The 20,721-nt window shown below is 41.0% G+C and overlaps 1 protein-coding gene across 1 annotated transcript in view; it reads left to right on the plus strand.

Moving 5' to 3' along the window:
• The first annotated feature begins 265 nt into the window (after positions 1–265).
• Positions 266–20,721, plus strand: part of rpa1 (replication protein A1) — a 36,203-nt gene continuing 15,747 nt past the window's right edge. Inside the window, exons 1-12 of the mRNA XM_010792494.1 lie at positions 266–491; positions 744–791; positions 1,515–1,593; positions 2,759–2,867; positions 3,024–3,112; positions 3,255–3,329; positions 4,474–4,588; positions 4,951–5,053; positions 5,168–5,236; positions 6,080–6,272; positions 9,317–9,453; positions 10,814–10,962. Of these exons, the coding sequence (XP_010790796.1) occupies positions 462–491; positions 744–791; positions 1,515–1,593; positions 2,759–2,867; positions 3,024–3,112; positions 3,255–3,329; positions 4,474–4,588; positions 4,951–5,053; positions 5,168–5,236; positions 6,080–6,272; positions 9,317–9,453; positions 10,814–10,962 (1,196 nt within the window). The 5' untranslated portion in view covers positions 266–461. The remainder of the gene's footprint in view (positions 492–743; positions 792–1,514; positions 1,594–2,758; positions 2,868–3,023; positions 3,113–3,254; positions 3,330–4,473; positions 4,589–4,950; positions 5,054–5,167; positions 5,237–6,079; positions 6,273–9,316; positions 9,454–10,813; positions 10,963–20,721) is intronic.

Here is a 20,721-nt window from a genome sequence, read left to right on the forward strand (position 1 = left end):
AAATACCTTTTTACACACCCAATAATTTTTACGCTGAATCCTAAGAAAAATGTAAAGGTTTTGTATACAATATTAAAAACGATAAATCATATTTAGGATGTCAACTTTACATCCTCTATAAAATATTAGTGATGGTCGAGTCTGAAGTGTCCCATTTTGCTCTGGCTGTGAACGCATCATATAAAGCACCTGACGTCACGTTATGTTTGGCGCTAACTTTCACACAGCTGGTCTCCGGTCAGTTTTAACGTGTTTTCATGCCGGTGGATTGACGCTGCTGACAGAATGCAAACGGACGTCAGATCTGTGAACGGAAGCGGAAACTGCTGCAGTTTCGCGCGTTTGTCCAAGCTGTTGGCGCCACCATCACAATTCACCAAGTTGTCAGCGGAGGAAGCATAGCGTTGGAGCAAACATTTAAGTACATTTTCTTTTCGTATCCATATTACCTACTCACAGACATGACGAAGCTCTCAGAGGGTGCCATAGAGGTAAGGTTTATCTAATTTTCAAAACGGAACACTGCTGAAAAATGTTAAAGATGATTTTGTGCAGTTATAATTGCAGTCTTTGTTCAGTCAGACAAGCAGTCATTTGTTTCCATTACGAGCTAATGTTGTAATTTAACCAACGTCAGTTAGCTTAATGCAACATTAGAAATGTTGTTATCCTTCAAACTCGACACCAGAAGGCTAAACTGACGCAGTTTGTGTTAATTCACTTTTCTTTTCTTTTCTTTTCAGGCTCTGTCCAATAGCAACGGTAGCAACGATGCTGTGCTTCAGTTGGTGGTGAGTAACACAATATCTTATTATTGATTGTTTTCTCAACGTTACAGTCTACACACTGCATTAGACTGCGGTAACTAATAATCAATAAGTGTGGCACCACTCGCACTAACCCCCATTATCTCCTCCTCCATTGCATAAATGGTGGTGCCTTTTTGAATCTGATTGAGGAAGACTTCTGAAAACCAAAATGTATCGTCAGTGTGTTATCATTTTTGAAAAAAATACATGTTTAGACTAGCTTTACAAAAGAAACACAAGGGACTAACATAGGTTTGGTGATAACTCTGTCCATTTTATTTAGTGCTTACGTTTGTTCAATGCCAAACAGTAATTGAAAATGACAGGATGCTCAGGATTTCTGGCTGTTAAATTGACTCTGCCTGACATGATGTCCCATTTAAGGTTATTGCTGATGTGTTTACCAAAGAACTTAGAGGAGTGTGTTATTTTAATTGGTTGGCTGTAGTTAAGGATAGATGCTTTTATATATTGTTTTGTTTCTGAACTCAATGATTATTTCTGTAATCCTTGTTCTGTTCAGGACAAGATGATTTTCTCTGCTCCAGTCCAGATGAATGAATTCTCTTAATTTCTCTTTTGAGAGTCTTCCACAATATAATATATTTTTATATTTTAGTTTGCCTTCCCCCAAAAATATTTTTCGTCCTATTGTGCCATTCTGTATTTCATATTGAATGGTTTTACTTGTATATCCCCTTTCAGAACATTCGCAAGATTGATGGAGGAAGTGGTCCAGCTCGCTATCGGGTGATGATGAGTGATGGCGTGCACACACTATCCTGTAAGTTAGATTTTTGTTTTCCTGTTTTTTGTATGCATGTTGCAGAGTACATACTTATCACATTAATAAAAATAAGCACATATTGATCCTTACCGAACATTGTGAATCTTTTAGTTTTTTGTTGTGACTGAATAATGGATAGATGGATGGATACTTTATTGATCCCAAATTGGGAAATTATAGTGTTACAGCAGCAGTGTGATCACGCGTTCAAATATTTAAAAGGTGGAATAAAGTATAGAAATAATAAAAAATAAAAATAAATGTTTTTCTCTAATAAATGTTTAGGAAAATATGGTACTGTGGTTGCCAGTATTCAGACATATAACCATCTTTTAAGATCTACGATATCCTTAATAAATGTTTTCTGTTTAAAATGGGAGTGTGGTTGCCAATGAAATTCTTCATTACATTTTGTATGTCAGATGGGGTTAAAGACTGCCTGTCTTAAGGAGCAGTTATTTCTCTTAAGGCCCAGATACACTGGCCAGTCACCTGAGAAGTCGCCGACGCCGACTGTTGCGTCGCCGGACTCTCCTGCGTATTTGCCGACTTTGCGCACTGGAACACACCGCAAATCCGAGCCGAGCACGTATGAACTGCAAATGCGTGAGTGGCAATAACTCTCCTTACCAGCAGGCGGCGGTAGTGTGTATTCATCATTCAAAAGAGGCAACAACCGGAACAACCGGAAGACAGAGAAGAAGAACAGACTCCGTGATATAAACAAACAACAAATAGCGTTTTTCTTTCCATTTTCACTCTCGTCCATTGAAAACATGAACGAACAGGAGCTCTATAAACCGATGAGGTGAAATAGACGTCCGTGTGTGTTCCATCTTCCATTTTAAATCATTTGTTTACCTCCCTCACTTCCGTTAACGCTTCTGATGCATTGATTCGCTAGCTGAACAGCCAATCAGTGTTATCCCTTTGTCCGACTTCCGGTGGTGTTCAACATTTTGAATCGGCAAGAAAAGGCGTCAGGTCGGCAGAAAAGACCCGACGGTGCGGCGCACACCACTCCGAATAGGGCGTGCCCACGCTCATGTTCGGCCCGACTCCCATTTACTGCCGATTTCGGGCCGGTGTATCTGGGCCTTTAGTTGAATGATCCTTGTCTGGCAGTCTGATTTTCTTTCCTCACTTTTCTTCTCCTTTGCAGCCTTCATGCTCTCAACGCAGCTGAACTTCATGGTCGAGGACGACTTACTGGCCCCGAACTGCGTCTGCATTCTAAAGAGACATGTGACCAACATACTGAAGGATAAACGGTATGCAGTTTTTCAACATCTTGTTTTCATATTAAGAATTTGCTCACTGACCGTATGATTGTGTTGACTATATTTTAGACATATTTAGTCATTATCTTCCAGAGGTAAATGGAAACATTGCTATTTTCTGCAGCTTACAATGTTTTCTTGTTACAGACGGGTTGTGATCATTTTGGAAATCGAAGTCGTCCAGCCTGCTGAAGAGGTTGCAGGAAGAATTGGCGACCCGACTCCTTACAATGATGGTAAGCTTTCAAAACAGGTTTCATAATGATATCTGCTATTTACTGAATAGTTAATGTTTTGTCTTGGAGCAGTGGTAAGTGAGTTTAATTTACTGTCATAGTTGTATTGCTGGTTTATACTATTGTCCAATCTTCCATGTAGGTCAAACCAAAGGACCACAGTCAGCACCAAGCTCTGAAATCCGAGCACCATTACTGCAGCAAAATCAAAAAGAAGGTGAGCAGCAGAAGTCCTGATATTAATTCTTGGAACATGAAATCAAATTTGCATTTGCATTTTGTTCTGAACATACTTCATAAAAGTAAACACCAGGTGGCAGCATTTCTCTGCTGCTTTCTGTAATGTGGGTGACCCACAGGTTTACTGGACTAAAGTCATTTTGACAGCCTGTTTTTTCATTTGTTTGCATTCTTGAGTTTTTTCACAGTTTTATTGACACTCACAAGTCTCCAGAGCGCTTGCTATCATTCACTTTGACAACTATGAGTCTCTGTCTATGCTTAGCTGTTTCTACCTGTGCCTGTCAATCATTGTTTGCTTTTTTTGAATGCACAGTAGAATACACAAAACAAATGCAAAGCAACACACCTGGAGAGTTTATTTTAGCAAACAGGTTTATTTTTCAAGTTTGTTCATGTCAAAGATACGCACTGGATCACAGCATCGCACATAACTTTGAGCAGGAGGGATGTGCAATCCAGCTGTCGGAGGGGGCTTGCTGTATTTCTAGGGTGTGCCATAGCAGGTATTCATCCCTCTAATCTCCCGTGTGGGAATTGAGGTTATGGCAAGCATCCTCCTCATCAGCACAGTTATTGTTAATTTCTCTGTGTGTGCTGGTTGATCTGGGGGCTTAATTACCAGAAGTGCAGTGGTTGGCAAAGTGGGAAGACTTAAGTGGACACTTTGAACTCTAATCCCCCGCGTGAGACGCACACAAATCAAATGTGCAGCGCTTGTTCAAACGGAAAATCTCAGCCATGCGGCACTGCTCTACTGAGGAAAAGCAGCTACTGTTTGTTATTGCATTTCACACTCTGCCCTGATTCTGTGAAATGTGAATCATCCTTCGCACCAAAATGCAGGATCACACATCTCCGACAACTCCACTTGACAAGATTTCTGTTTCCTGTTGGAGTCTCTCCTCTGGCTGGGGTGGCACATTTACTTTAAGTCATTAGGCTTTTCTTTGAAACTTCCCTTGTGAAGTGAGATAATTACATTGATCGAGCAGTTGCAATCCAAAGAAATTGGATTTTTGTAATTTGTCTCTGATGAATAATGTATGTGCCTTTCTTTTGACTTCTCTCCATCACTACTGTTCATGGATCATTTATTTCTTTCTTGATTCCTCCAACAGTGCCAAGAGTTTTCAATAAAGACTTTGAGAAAAAGAACCCATCCAATATGCCCAGTACTCCAGGGGGCAGCTCCAAAGTTGTGCCCATCGCCAGCCTCAACCCTTATCAGTCCAAGTGAGTATGTTTCTAATTCAGTAGGAAATGCCAAAAGGTTTTTTTTTTGCTTTGTCTCGGACAGTATCAAAAACATTACTGCAAATTTGTATAAGATAAACAACACAAATACAATCAGTGTCTACATAATCTGTCAACTAGTGAGCACTACAACTTTTAAAATATCTTGTAAAATGTTAATGTCCTCCGCACAGCTCACAATTGTATATCGGGGTTTTTAAATGTTCCTATATGAATTTTGGTATTGGCCTCAAAATCAGTAATGGTCAGGATCCAGGATGTATTTATTGCATTCTTGGTCAATGTGGCACTTACATTGACCCAAACATACTCAAACAGTGAACCTTTTCCCTGTCCGCTAGGTGGACCGTCCGCGCCCGCATTACCAACAAGAGCGGCATCCGTACGTGGAGCAACTCTCGTGGGGACGGCAAACTCTTCTCCATGGAGATGGTGGATGAGAGTGTGAGTGTTACTGTGGTCCCACTGTCCTGGTTTATCTTATCTAACCTGGCAACACAATGTCATTAGTTTGTAATCCTACTTTAATATTCTAATCACATGTATTTTTGATTTCAGGGAGAGATTCGAGTGACTGGTTTCAACCAAGAGGTGGACAAGTTCTTCAGCCTTGTTGAAGTTGGCAAGGTGAGTTGTTACTTCAGATAATTATTCATTGTGTCCTTATTACGGATGGGCAACGTCAGGATTCGATCAAAGTACTCTTCATTTGTGCTTTTTCATTAGTGAATAATTGTCTTTCAAATATATATATATATATATATATATATATATATATAATATATATATATAATATATATATATATATATAAGCTTTCTGTTTAGCTTGTTTGTAACAATAAACTATTAGCTGAGCTGAGCATTCCGTGCCTATACAAAACATAGCAGCGTTGGATGAGAAACTGCAAACAGAGCGGATTGAAATATCACTTTTCTATAGTAGTTCTTGTTCAACATGTTGTATTGACTAGGTTGGCATTTATACTTGCTGAGGATTTATTGCAATCAACAAGCGTAGCTGGAGAAGCTCAGCCCCAATACGGAAAGCAGAGGAGATGCTGCAGCATGATAATAAATTACATCAAAAGTACCAACAAAATAACCAGTAATGTTGGACCTTAACAGGAACACAATCTCTAATAATGTAGCCCCATGGGATGTGTAATAAGGGTTTTTTCATATCCATCCCTAGTCCTAATTATCTTTAAAAACTGTCTTTCACTTTGATGTTTAAGACGGATTCCGCACACGGTTCTATCAACAGCTGCCAGTACTGAGTTAAAACCACAGAGACTATGAATGAGTCATCTGGCTTCACTGTGCCCATACAATAAGCAGCTTATGATCCTCTGCCAGCCTATGTTGATCCCCCCGACTGTCTGCATCTGTATCTTGTTTGCACCATTCAGTCAGGTGAAATGCTCCCCAGATCTCTGATTAACACGTGGTTCATCCATCTGTACGGCCCAGGTCTACTACATCTCCAAGGGCTCCCTGAAGATTGCCAACAAGCAGTACACATCGGTGAAGAATGATTATGAGATGACTCTCAGCGGAGAGTCCAGCATCATCCCCTGTGAAGACGCCTCTGATGTTCCCGTGCTGCAGTGTGACTTTGTATCCATCGGTGACCTGGAGAACAGGGACAAAGATGCCATCATTGGTAAGTAGCACATGTAGGGATGCTCCGATCGCCAATTTTGGGGCCGATCGCCGGAATCAGTATTGGCCGATCCGATCGAGTGGGCGGGGCCTAAATGGAAGATTTAAACATCACTTTAAATCTTCCATTTAAAGTGATGTTTAAAATTCAGTTAATGGGGCTCATTCACTGACGCTTCCACAAACAACAATCAATATAATTATTACATTCAAATTAAGTAGATTATTCAAGTTTACATTCACTTTGGATAATAACACGGGAAAAATTAGCGGAAGCGCTCTCTCTTCCTCTCTCCCCTTCTCTCTCTCTCTCCTGACAGCCTGTCAGTATCTCATGCAGCTCACTGATCCAGTAATGAGTGACCCGACAGTGAAGAATAAATATATTTATAACTAGTTTAGCTTGTTCCAGAGGTAGATAAAATACTTAAGTGTGTTATGTCTAACTCTTAGTGTGTGTTTCGCTCCGCTCACCGGTCCGTCAGAGCGGGTGGAGCTGCAGGATTTCTGCCTCACACACGTTACATACCGCTATTTTACTGTCTTTTTCGGACACCTTAAAATACTGCCAGACCGGTGAAGCCATTTTGGCGAGCTTGTTTTGCCGCGCACAGAGAAAAGTGTCATGTATTTTACGTCATGCGATTGGCTCTCGCGATTGGCATGTTTAGAGAGCATCGATCGATCGGTAGAGAGTGATTATCGATCGATCGATCGGTAGAGAGTGAGTATCGATCGATCGATCGGTAGAGAGTGAGGATCGATCGGTAGAGAGTGAGTATCTATCGATCGATCGGTAGAGAGTGAGTATCTATCGATCGATCGGTAGAGAGTGAGTATCTATCGATCGATCGATCGGTAGAGAGTGAGTATCGATCGGTAGAGAGTGAGTATCGATCGGTAGAGAGTGAGTATCGATCGATCGATCGGTAGAGAGTGAGTATCGATCGGTAGAGAGTGAGTATCGATCGATCGAGAGGTAGAGAGTGAGTATCGATCGATCGATCGGTAGAGAGTGAGTATCGGCCGATCTCGATCGATCGATCGGTAGAGAGTGAGTATCTATCGATCGATCGATCGGTAGAGAGTGAGTATCGATCGATCGATCGGTAGAGAGTGAGTATCGATCGATCGATCGGTAGAGAGTGAGTATCGATCGGTAGAGAGTGAGTATCGATCGATCGATCGGTAGAGAGTGAGTATCGATCGATCGGTAGAGAGTGAGTATCGATCGATCGATCGGTAGAGAGTGAGTATCGATCGATCGGTAGAGAGTGAGTATCGATCGACTCGATCGGTAGAGAGTGAGTATCGGCCGATCTCGATCGGTGACCGATCGATCGGAGCATCCCTGAGCACAAGTGATAACGACATTTCTCAACCCCTCCATCAGTTTTTCCATCAGTCTGTATTATAAGACAAATACAGCCTGCAGCCCTAACTGCATATGCAAAGACATGACAAACTATTATAAATAAAGCAAAGAGACCATCAGCACAAACCTGATGTTTAAAAAAAGTTTGGTTTAGAAATCTAAGCACATTCTTTGGCTGTTAGTAATTATTATAGGTGCTTCTAGATATGTTTAGAGGGAGAAAGTGGATGGAATAAATGTGTGAAACTTTCTTAAAACCCCAGAGTACTGTAGCAAAGAGAACAGCTGAATAAAACATTTAAAAGAAGCCCATGGAAGATGTTAAATAAAACCAGCCTACAGTCCTAACAGGATCAAATATATGGTGGAGGAAGAACTACATTGGATCTGTTCATCCCTTTTTGGTTTGTTGTCTTTGTCGCTGGTTCAAAGATTAAGGTCTTTTGCGTTTGAGAAACCTTTCAGGCTCTACTGCACACTGTCCAAGGTTTATGACTCAGACCTTGTAAACCCTTTCAGGGCATAGCTTGAGGACCAGTTTGTTCGTATGTTGCATTTTTGTTGTTGTGTGGGGTTTTCTGTTTTTAAACATGTGCTTCATTTGGCCCATTGATGTGTTATGTATTAAGTATCCTGAACTAATGAAATAACACGGTGCGTAGGGGAGCATTGAACACTTGCCCATTAGTGAATGCACAGGGCAACACACTACAGGTGGCTAGTTTGTGTCTCCTGATTCTATGTGTGTAAATGCACATTATTTCCCTTTTACAAAGGGCTTGGACTATGGGAGGCAATCAAATCAAAAATCTATTTCTCTAAAGCACTGGTTTAATTTTAAAAGCTCAACTAAACCGAGCACATAATAATAATAAGCCATAATAAGCAGAAGGATAGAGTTTGTAGCAGAACGTAGAGCCGGATATTCTGTGAGGTTGAGATAATTACAGCGTACGAGCAGAGGGATAAAAGTGGTATTAATAATACTGATGACAGTAATAGCCTGTAGTGCAGATTGACTTTGGGCCCTATGGCGGAGCCGATGAGAAAATGAGAACCTGCTGTGCACAGGTAAAATGAAGTAATATTAGGGAGACGGCGTGTAATTCTTTTAATGGAGACTGCGGCTTGCACTGCTGTTAGAGTAATTCTCTACTGCTTACTACCCGACATCAAACTTTAAGGTTTGTTCATCTTGGTTCATTTAAAATCCTTTTACTCAGTAGGAGCGGGGTTTATAGAAGATGAGTAATGTTGGCGATGCCACTCTACTCAACACCTTTCACAGACATATCTCTGCAGATATCATGTTTGAGTGCATTATTCAATACATTATGCTTCATAATGTTCCTTGGAAACAATTAAAGCCTATTTTATAGATTCTCTTTTACATTATGGATGTTAGTGCCTGGCACACAGGCCAGTGACCTCACACCTAATTTGAAATGAATGAATCACTTATTTCCCATGAGCCAATCTGTGCCGGAAGCCACGGGACCTAGAGTGACCTGTGGGCGTAAACACCACAATCAATATTTATGATATGTATATTTGTGAAGAATTGGGATGAGTGGTCGGAAAACTGAATCAATACCATCATTTCAATTAGTCATGTCACAAAATAAAACCCTCCTGCTGCCAGTGCATTGATTCTCATTCTTCCATCACAGATGTGATTGGCGTGTGCAAGAGTGTAGATGATGTGTCCCGCATCACCACAAAGAACAACAAAGAAGTGTCCAAGAGGACGCTCAACCTGATGGACATGTCTGGGAAGGTGGTGACTCTCACGCTGTGGGGAGAAGAGGTGAGTTATTACACAGGGAGAAAAAAGTTAATCATCATCATCTGAGAACAACTATTTATTATAAATGCCTGAAGCTTAAATGTAGGCTGGATCACATAATGTGATCCAGCCTACATAATAATGTACAACACAAGCCTGCACCTTTATACATCTCCATAATGTTCAACTTTTTGGTGTTAAGTTAGAATGGTTGTTCAATGCATTATCTGACCACTGGTCAACACTTAGACAAACAAAGACATTTAACAATGTGTGCAGTTTAAAGTTAGAGTTAAATGGAGATGGAATTTGTTGATTGAAGTGGCGGTCATGGGGAGATCAAGGAACTGCGCTTGCAGCTGATCTTTACCTGTGGCTAACAGGGACTGTAGAGTTGACCAACATCCCTCTCCTCCCAACAAGAAGCACAATGTTCCCTGTTTGGTTTTTCGACACATATCCTTTTCCACAGGGACCTGCTGAGGTATACAAGATCTACAGTATATAAACAATTCCAAAAAAGCAATTGTTGGAAATATTTCCCCCCGCCTCTGAAGGCTGTACTGTTGCTCCCTCCTTTCTCTATAGTTTTTTTCTCAGTGTATGTCCTCAGGTTATTACAGTCAATATCGCTGAAGACATTTTTTATAATAGTTGTCAAAGTTCATAGCTTTGATGCTCTCAGGATGGCAAGCTAGTTGCTTTTTTGGTATCTCAGTCCGTCCGACCGCTTTTGACCGAAATACATTAATAACTATTGGATAGATTAATATTCATAGTACGCAGATGATTAATCTCTTAAATGACTGCTTTCCCTAGACCTTTTCAACTAGACAAGTGAAATATCTTACTTTCCAATGGATCGCATCAAAATTTAAGATAAGATAAAATGGACCTTTATGGATCCCAGTGGGGAAATTCAGGAGTTTAAGCAGAAAAAGGGTTAGAGCGAAAGTACAACACAGATTCACACAAGATGAACACAATTAAAGATACAATTAGTCACAGATGTCATGTTTCAGACTGGATACATTGTAGAGACTTTGGTGATTCCTTAATTCTTCGTTCACTGTCACCATCAGGTCAACATTTCCCATTGTCAAATTGTGTGGTTATGACCAAAAACCGGTAAAACTAAATATCAAACCATATCATGCTAAACTTAGATGGTGAACATTGTTAGCATTATACCCGCTAACCATCAGCATGTTAGCATGAGCTACCTCACAGAACAGCCTCACAGCCCCACAGGATTCTTAACCTCATACACAGAACCAAAACGTTTATGTGAAACGGAAGAAATGAAATCAAGTTGAATCCAAGTATTCAAAACGTTTTGACAAATGTTTGTCCTTTGTCCATATTTCTTTGTTTCCTGTAGGCAGAGAACTTTGAAGGCTCTGGTCAGCCCATCATAGCCGTTAAGGGGGCAAAGCTTTCAGACTTCGGAGGCCGCTCCCTCTCTGCATCCTTCAGCAGCACCATGATGATCAACCCAGACATCCCAGAGGCACACAAGCTGAGAGGCTGGTAAGTGGGCCTAAAGTTAATTTATAAAGCAGCACAGAAGATTGTTTGTGTGTTCCATTCAGAGGTCGCGTTAACCGAATATTTTCCGTCTGACGGATTTTTTTTAACAATGACGGAAAAATCTGAAAGCAGTACGTCATTTTGACGGATTAGAACAAATTCGGAACAGCAGCGAGGCTTCGGTGTTATGCATGCCTACCACAAAGGAAATTATACCGTTTCCAAACCCAACTTTGCCGTACAAATCATTGAAATGTCTGTGAGTTTTGGCTTTACGCTGCACGCACTCCCGCGAGGTTCAGTAGGCATGCACAACGTTAACAGTTCACCCCGCCCCCCATTGACAGTTCACTCACTCTCTCTCTCTCCCCCCCCCCTCCCCAGAGTGTAAAGGCCGACGGGTGATACTGAATTTTGACGGAAATTTTACGATCCTGTCCGTCAAAATGACGGGCGGCGAAAAAATATAGCGCAACCTCTGGTTCCATTAATGATCTACCCTTGACAAAGGCTTTCATAGCAGGTTCAAAACAAGGTATGACTTTAAAGCAGTGCTTCTCAAAGTGTGGTTCGCGGACCACTGGTGGTCCGTGAGCGCCCCCTAGTGGTCCATGAGTATATTGGTAAAATTTCACATTTGAAATAAATAAATGTAAATTCCAAACTCTCGCGGGAATATCTCCACAATGGAGCGAGCTTAAGTTTAACTTTCGATTGCATGATATAGCCCAGCACAACACCTTCGTCACACATGTTGCCACTTGTTTGTACCATTTTCAGGCGATTTGTAATCTGTTCTCGAAAAACGATGTGTTTTTGGATATTTGTGGAGTTAGGTGGTCCGCAAGTGTTTTTTTATTGGTTAAGTGGTCCTTGGTATGAAAAAGTTTGAGAAACACTGCTTTAAAGCCAGAAGGTTTTTAGTAGTGTATCGCTCCCGCTCAAAGACAATGTGTTGCATGCAAGTATTACAGTTCGAAATGAAGAAATCTAAGGATTTAAATGGATGCAAAAATGCATGCTCTGATTCTCATTATCAAGATTAGTTTCCCCCCATTAGCCACAATGTGGGAGGGGTTTCTTCAATGAAGTATTATGTATAAATGGAAATCATACTTAATCTGTGGAAATGCATTTTTTCAATCTGATCACCTTTCCAGATAAAATCCAGACTCATTTCTGTGTGATTATGTTGATTATAGCATTTATTTCGCCTTGATCTGTGTGTACACGGCTTCCATGTTTGTTTTGAATTTAACTTATTGGATTTTTGAGTTAAAGATATTTTTTCTCATTCGTGGAAATTGGCCACGATACTGAATCTTTGTCTTTAAAATCAGAAGTATCCGTGTTCATGCAGACTTGGATATTGCACCATATTTGATTTTATCAGAAGTACCCGGTCATGTCGGGTACTACAGCCAAACACAGAGTTGTAAGATAGTTAACTAACACAATGAATGCATAAGACTGTTCCTTGAAGATATTCTGTCTGTATTTCTAGCAATGAAATGGAGGAACATTTAAGACTCAAGCTTTCATCTTCTATTGGGCTCACATGCCAGTTCCTCGATTCATTACTTTCTAAATGATTGCCTCTCCCTGGTGAAAAACAATAACATGGTAATCGTGCACTGTATTTTTGCCAGAGGTAAAATACACTTTGTTTAAAAACAGATTACAAAAAAAAACAAAGACATCACCTCCTCAGTATGTGGTGTTGAGCTCTATAGGGGAACGTTGTGAGGTTGGTTGTAAGGCAGTGCATGACATTAAGGATTTTAGCTTAGATGGCCCTGTGGGCCATCTATGTACTCAGCCAATCAAATCGGTGCAGTCAGCACGATAGATTCAAACACACACAGAGACACGACAAGAGGAGAGAAGCAGTCGGAGTAATTTCAAATGGCGGAAGGTAGACAGCGAAAACAGAGCATTTAATTACATTTTCTCTTACTGGACCTCTTTGAAATGCAATTGAATACCCCTGCATTATAGCAAACAACAATAATAATAATAATAACAGCAATAATAATTGGGAGGGGGGGCGCGGCTGTTCTTATGTTCTCTGAGGGGAGGCTCACCTACCCACACTTTGAAAACCCCTGGTCTATACGATAGAGAACTTTAGCGGATTCAACTGATATCGTCTCCGTGTGGACGGGGCCTTAGACAACAGATTCAAATAAAGGGCAGTAAGATGACTACACAGCTAACTGATAAGTATGCAAAGTGTTGTGATTTCCTTTTATAAGTTGGTGGCTAATCGATAGCAACATGCATTTCTTGCCTTTTTCCACAAATGAAATAAATATACTGTCCAATGTTGGGCAAGTGACATAGAAAACGTAATACACGACTCATTAATTATTACATCTGGAAATATAAACAGTGCCAGGGAGAAGAAGCTAAGTCAACATGGTAATCCATTGTAGTGCTATCCCAAATTAAATTCTCTTCTCATGTGAGGAATATATTTATTAGAGAGAATACAACCCACATTAAACCGCATGCCACGTTAATAAGGAACGGTTAATGCCAGATTCTAAAACTCAAAATGCATTCCCATAATGCATTCATTGATCTTAGAAAAGTGCATCAGTGTACTACATTACAGAAATCTTGTTTTTATAGCCAGCATGTCCTTTGGAACTGGATTCAATAATAAGGCCTTGGTACAAACTCCACCTCTGGCTCATTGGCGTATAATGGGGCTGTTATTAAATTAAACTCCATAATGTCTAACATGAGTCAGGGAGCATCTTAAGGCTGACAATCACAGACAGTGAGCTCCACAAATGAGCTCCTGATGATCTGGAGAATCTTATCTTAGAAAGGTCATTTTATTCCAGGGGATGTTTAACTTATTATGTTCAGACAGATCTGTGTGGACAAAGACCTTGTGGGCTGTTCTGAGAGAAGTTCAGGAAAACGTGTGCTAGAGTTCCTTTGCATGAATAAGTATTTAAAAAATGTTGAAATAAAAAATATATATAATTTGAAGACGATATCATCTATATTCTGCAGGTCATGGACTCTTCTTGACTCAAAGTATGCTGAATGTTTCTGTCAGCTAACAGCAATGTCCCAACTGGATTTCACCTGCCCTGGATTTAGAAACAGAAAGATACCTGTTCTTGTGCGTCAGCCTCAATAGCAGTGTGCTGGTTATAGACAGCTGAGCTGAGTGCAAAGAGATGGAGACAGGGATTGGAAATGACAGGAGGAGAGATGGATGCCACGGTCGCCTCTAGGTGTATTTCATTTTAGATTTAAAAAATAAAAGGGGTATATCTACATTATTTCCAGGGGCAGGGAGCTGATGTTTGACAGCTGATAAAGGATTGCCTTATATAAACACTGTTTGAAGGGGCCATATTATATTTTGGGGGGTTTACCCTTTCCTGTAGTGTGTTATATAATTTTTTATTCATGTGAATGGTCTGCAAAGGCTAAAATCCCAAAGTCTGTAAAACACTGACATCACTATGCAACACTCAGTCTTCTATTGGCTTGCGCTCCAACACATTGTACGTGATAGGCTAAGGTAACGGACATCTTGAAGCGGTCGACCAAACAGAACCGGCCAGCTAACCAATCAGAGCAGACTGGGCTCTGGTTTCAGACAGAGGGTGAAAAGAGGTGCTGCAGCACAGGCAGTATGAGAACAATAAAGAGCTTTTTGAGACATGTCCGAGTAGTAGAGACACTACATACAATTATGAACCTGAAAATGAACATTATACCTCCTCTTAAGATTACGACACATAGCCCTAAAGTAACTCACGTAAACACAGAGAACATCCTACACTTGAAACAAACGATCAATTTGGCAGAATATTATTATTGATGTTGGGTCCAAAATGTCACTATCAGTCAGCGGCTACATTACTAGACGGATCATATGTGAGCTGCACAAACTGTATTCATGGAGCAGTGTTGACAAGCGGGTAACTGCAAAGGATTCTGGGTGAAATATTGTTTGTGACTGAAATTGTTGCACCACGACGAAAAGCTGTTACAGGAAGCCAGACGTTGGAGCGAAGCGTAATCAGTCTGCCCTTCAGATGCCTAATCAATGTGCAATTCAATTATTATGGCAGCAGAGCACTTCATTTTAAATATGTATATAATGTGTTACAGTTATTGAATGTGATTTTGATTTAGACCTAAGATGTCACTCACACTGATGCTGTATACAATTAATTAGCTTGTCTTCTGAGACAGAATACCCACGGTACTAGTGCTGCACAAATACATTATCATCATCCTGTAGTGTTATTAATATCTAACCTTTTTGGATTGTTGGATCTCTGAAGGTCCTTTAAAATGAAACATTATAGAAATATATTGGATTACATTATGTGTAAGCCCTTGAACTCATCGTTTTAAATGTCACATATTAAGTGGATTATAACTAAATAAGCCATCAAAGTAAAATTAAAATCGATCAATGGAAGGTTTTCTCAGGACAAACCCATCTACAATTTCTGTTTGTCAGCACTTATTTTAATGTGTTTCACGTGCAGAGTCATTTATTCAGCGTCTTGACCTTTTAAACAATTTGTCTAATACTAACACAGCCTGTACACTTCCCTCTAACGCTTTATTTACAACAGAGACTTGGTGCCTCGAAATCAAAGCTGCCTACAGCACATTAACTAAAGATATACGCAGTTATTAAATCAGACGCTGATTGAATATGGTCAACGCTAATAGGAGATAACAAGCAGATGGCATTGTGCTCATATCTCTTGCTCTTTGCTATTGAAGTGTTTGCTGTTGAAATGGACAAACATATTTTGCAATAGCGTTTGATGAAACATACCCAAATGATAGTTGGTTGTTTGCCAAAGTAGTAGGTTGAGAATATAAACACAGTTGCCTGCCAACATTTTGGGAAGAGCTATGGGTGTTAGTGTTCGTCAGGAGTTGAGCAATAACTGTCTTCAAGTGTTTAGTAGATAAATGCTGTACTGTAATAAAAAAGGGAAAAGAGTGCATTAAAATGTGTTTGAATTTGGAGCAACATCCAGTCAAAGGAAACACAGCTGGAGTCTGGGAGCAAGAGTTGGTTTCCTTCAGGAAATGACAACAGAAGGGACAGATTCAACCTCCCCCATCGCCCATAAATAGAGATCCAGCCCATCAGCAGTGTTCCCATTTAACCGCTCTGAAGAGTAGAACTATGGGTTGTCCAGTCTTAATAAAAGATTGTTTAAAAATCCATTCTCAAGTCTTTAACTGGAAATAATAGGTCCATCTTGCACAACTGAGGATTTCCCAACCTTTTCCGACCCATCATCCTGTGTTATCATAAACATTGGCAGTACTTTATCGAGTTTATTGAGATGAGAGTATTTTTTTTAAGATATAGTTGACTGTGAAAGGATTACAAAACTGTATATATTATATACTACGTGTGGGGGAAACTTCTGAAGCAATTGGAGTCAGGACTCACATGCCCCTTTTACAGCAACGCGGTTCCAGGGCCGGTTCAGAGCTGGAGCTTGAAAAGCACCGGTTGTTCCTGTTCACACCGCATCGGAGCCGACTCTAAGCTCCGGAATCCGGTTTGTTTCAAGCACCAAAAAGTTGTCGGTCTAGAAGCAAGCCCTGCATACGTCAAATTTATTGAAAATAAAAACCGGTTCCGAACCAGAAAAGCTCTAGCACGGAGCTAGAACGGGAATAGCGTTGGTGTGAAAGGGGCATCAGAGACACGAGGAGAGCTGGAGCTTTGATGGCAAACACTGAGGGTTTATTTGGAGCTTCGGCCGGAGAATTCACAGTCTTGTGAATTCTCCGGCCGAAGCTCCAAATAAACCCTCAGTGTTTGCCATCAAAGCTCCAGCTCTCCTCGTGTCTCTGATGCCCCTTTCACACCAACGCTATNTGACTCGCGATCTACCAGCATTGCCCCTGCGGTCGACTGGTCGACCGCGGCCACTGTACTGGGCACCTCTGTACTAGAGCATCTGGTGATGAGAGCCATCATTTTAAGGCTCCTTTGACAGTGGTGAATGGAAATATGCGAGAAAACGATCAAGAGAAGAATTCCTGACTATGCAACATGTTTCAAAACATACAATAAATCAGTTACTACTTTCATTTAGCCAATAACTCAACCCCAGCAACACACAGTAGTTCTGCCAGCTGTTGTTAATCAATACAACACAGGGAAATGTGGGTAAAAGTAGCAGTCAATGTAATACTGAGGCATCATGTTCACTAGATAACGGTGTTGAAGCTTGTTTGTTTCTGGGCTGACATGATTACTGCCATAACTGTATGCTACAGCCTGTACATGTAGAAGTGATTAGGAGAGACACAATGTCAGCTTGGACTTATGTGACTAAATGAGTCTCTGGTGAATGTCTGAGGTTGACAGCATCAAGCATTGAGTATAAACATGACAAAGTGTGGTTAACAGAAAAGTCACTGCATGGGAAAAGGCAGCATGAGCATCTCTACATGTTCTGCTGCCCCCTAATGGACAACTGCATATTCACAATTGGATGGATGAAAGTGTGAATGTAAAGTCAGATTTGTACAAAAATAGGGCAGGGGCACAAAGCTAACGATGCATTCAAACCCCAGATCAACCTAAGATCAGGATGGTTAGAGAGATAATAAGTAAGCAGGTTGGAAATTGCTGAATGGCACCACTAATAGACGGTATGGTTGATAATAAATCTTCAAAAAATTCATTCTGAGTTGAATTGACTTGCTCCCTCATTTTGTTTTCCATAACTCTCCTCTTGGATTACAGAATAATCATTAAGGGGCACACTTTGTGGACAGCTTCTATCCAGAGACCCAGACTTATCACCAGTACATCCAAACAACCATTATGGATTCAACAGCTGGCAGTCTTCCAGTGAAAACAAAGCATTTATCATCACTAGATGATCTGGTGATTTTAAGGCTGCATCTAAGGCCCCGGCCCAACGAGGACGATAACGGTCGTTTCCGTTACCGTTTTGTGTCATATAGACCATTCGGCCACACTAGGACGACAGAATATGGCACTAAACGACTACGGTAACGGGTCCCAAGGTGGATAGACCGGCATACGCAACGCTCTGGGGGGTCCAACGGCTCCGTGTGTGCGCCCTATACGGTCATTTTCTAATAATGATGAGGCAAAAGCCCCCACTTCCGCTTCTCACCCCCGCGTTCCACAGTACACTGCACACTGAATTCGATTATTTTATCTAGCAGGTTAATGCTTTTTTCTTCTCGATATGGAATAAACACGAGTGAAGTCTAATGGACAGGAGGAGAAAAAAAAACGCAGCTCTGCTCACGCAGCTTCCCCCGCTGTTGATGCAGCGGTGACGGAACAAAACAACAGTTCAGTCAGATCATCACTTAGCTATTTTTAATACCCTCAACTACCGAACTAGTTATAATATGTTTAGTTTACTTCGGCCAGGGTCACTCATAACTGATTCAGCTGCTGCATGAGACTGACACTGCGCTGTCGAGAGAGGGAGGAAAAAGAGAGGCTCCGTGTATTTTATTATTATATTATATAGATTCGTTATTATTTGTTTTAAGGGCTCAATTAAATAGGCAAGAAGACCTTGACCGCACTTGTGAATAATTTGTCGGGAAGATTAAAAACTTAACACGTTTGACTGGCGAAAAAACTCTGCCCGGGTCCGTCTTGTCCCCACCGCGGAGAATAACGAAGAGCAACATGACAACCATGCTTCTTCGCTGCTTTTGTGGAGAGTTACAGCGGCTAGTACAGGCTCTGCAATATGTCTGCAGCTTCTCAGCGTTGGAGCTAAACGGCTGTCTCGTGTGGACAGAAATCTTTCCCGTGTCTATTTTGGGTGTTGGTCTTTTTGCGATGCGTTTGCATATGCGTTTTTACGTTATCGTCCTCGTGTTTGGCCTAAGCCCTATCATCTCAGTAATACAGCTTTAACTGAAGGCAAATGGACTGAAGAGTCTATTCTCTCCATCCTCTTCACGCATGAGACGGCTGAGACGCAGCTCCCAGACACGCTGCATTAATGTTTGTGTTCACCATGTTCTAACACGGAGAGGGTAGTGTGCTCGATTTTGCAAAAAATCATAATCTCGATATTTGGGTCAATAATTGTAATTGCGATATTAAATGACTTTGAAAACATCATTTATTGGTGAAAAAAAAGTGAACGTAGTTTTTAACAGTGATTACCCTGAACTTAAGTTATAATTTAAGTGAAAAAAAAATATATATTGTTTTATTTTTTACGATAATTGAGCAGCCTAAATGGAGGGTACGATTAAAAGTCTGGCCACTTTTAACTGTTCATGCTTAAGACCGCGGAACCCAAAGTCAAAAGAGGACCACGTGGTCCAACTCTTTAATGGCAGAGAGTAAAGCAATAGCATTTGTTTTATTGATATTATGCTGGCTGTCCACAGTTGAGTGATAGTGAACAACATCAGTCATTAAACAAAAGCGCATGGAAGTGATTTAAGGTTTATATCCTCGAGCTAAAACAAGCTGAAGAAGTAGAGTGGTCCTGATAACAGGGGGCATTCTATTTTCATCATGAAATGTTAATGATCCCCTCACATAACGCATTGGTTGCATCTGAGAAATTAAATAAGAAAACATTTCTAAGAGGGCCAGAGGCTGGTGCTAAAACAATCCAGAGAAATTACGTATGAGCCAGGATCTGGTTGAAGAGGCGCATTGAGGCATTATTTTACATTTGCCTCCATTCTCACTTAAAGAAGTAGAGTCACGATTTCCACTTGGTCTGTTATGCAGATCATTCCTCTTGATTGTAAGTAACTCATTGTGAGGCAGAAAAAGAGACTGCACAAAAACATTGAGCTTTATACCGTTTTTTATTCCTCAGTGCGAGTAGGCCCTGGTGTTGGAGGTGATAAAATGAAACGTTTTGATGTATCGATTAGATCGCCAGTCACAAACAACAGACATTTACCAGTTTGCTTTCATGTCAGAGGGAAGAGATAGACCTGTTGTCTCCCCAGAGCGTTGCCGTTAGCCACGTCTATCCACCTTGCTCGACCCGCTTACCGAGTCTTTTAGTGCCATAATTCTGTGCGTCCTTAGTGTGGGCCGAGCGGATGGTCTATATGACACAAAACGGCTAACGGAAAGCGACCGTCCCTTATCGTGCCTCGTTGCGGCCCGCGGGCCTTAGATGCAGCCTTAAAAGTACCAGATCATCAGCTGATGATAAATGTCTTTGGTTTTCAACTTGCGAAGACTGCCAGCTGTGTTGCAATTCCTAATGCGGTTGTTTGGCATGTACTGCGTGATAAGCTCTGGGCTCTGGATAGAAGCTGTCCACAAGTGCTGGCCCGCTTAATGATTATTCTGCTAATCCAAGAGTGAGGGAGTCCTTTATGGAAAACAAAAATGGATGGGAGCAAGTCAATTCAACCTTCAGAATGAATTTTTTGGAAATTTATTATCACCATACCGTCCTATTAGTGGTGCCATTCAGCCAATTTCCACCTTGTGCTTAGCTTATCTATCTCTCTTAACACATCCTGGATCTTAGGTTGATCTGGGGTTGAAGCATCGTCAGCTTGTGCCCTGCCTCTATTTACAAATCTGACTTTACATTTCACACTTTCGATCCATTCAATTGGTGAATATGCAGTTGTCCATGTAGGGGGCAGCAGAACATGTAGAGATGCTCATGTGCCTGTTCCCATGCAGTGACTTTTCTGTAACCACACTTTGTCATGGTTTATACTCAATGCTTGATGTGTCAACGC

The sequence above is a fragment of the Notothenia coriiceps genome, unplaced genomic scaffold (assembly GCF_000735185.1).
Source record: "Notothenia coriiceps isolate Sejong01 unplaced genomic scaffold, NC01 NC01_scaffold00036509, whole genome shotgun sequence".
NCBI lineage: Eukaryota > Metazoa > Chordata > Actinopteri > Perciformes > Nototheniidae > Notothenia > Notothenia coriiceps.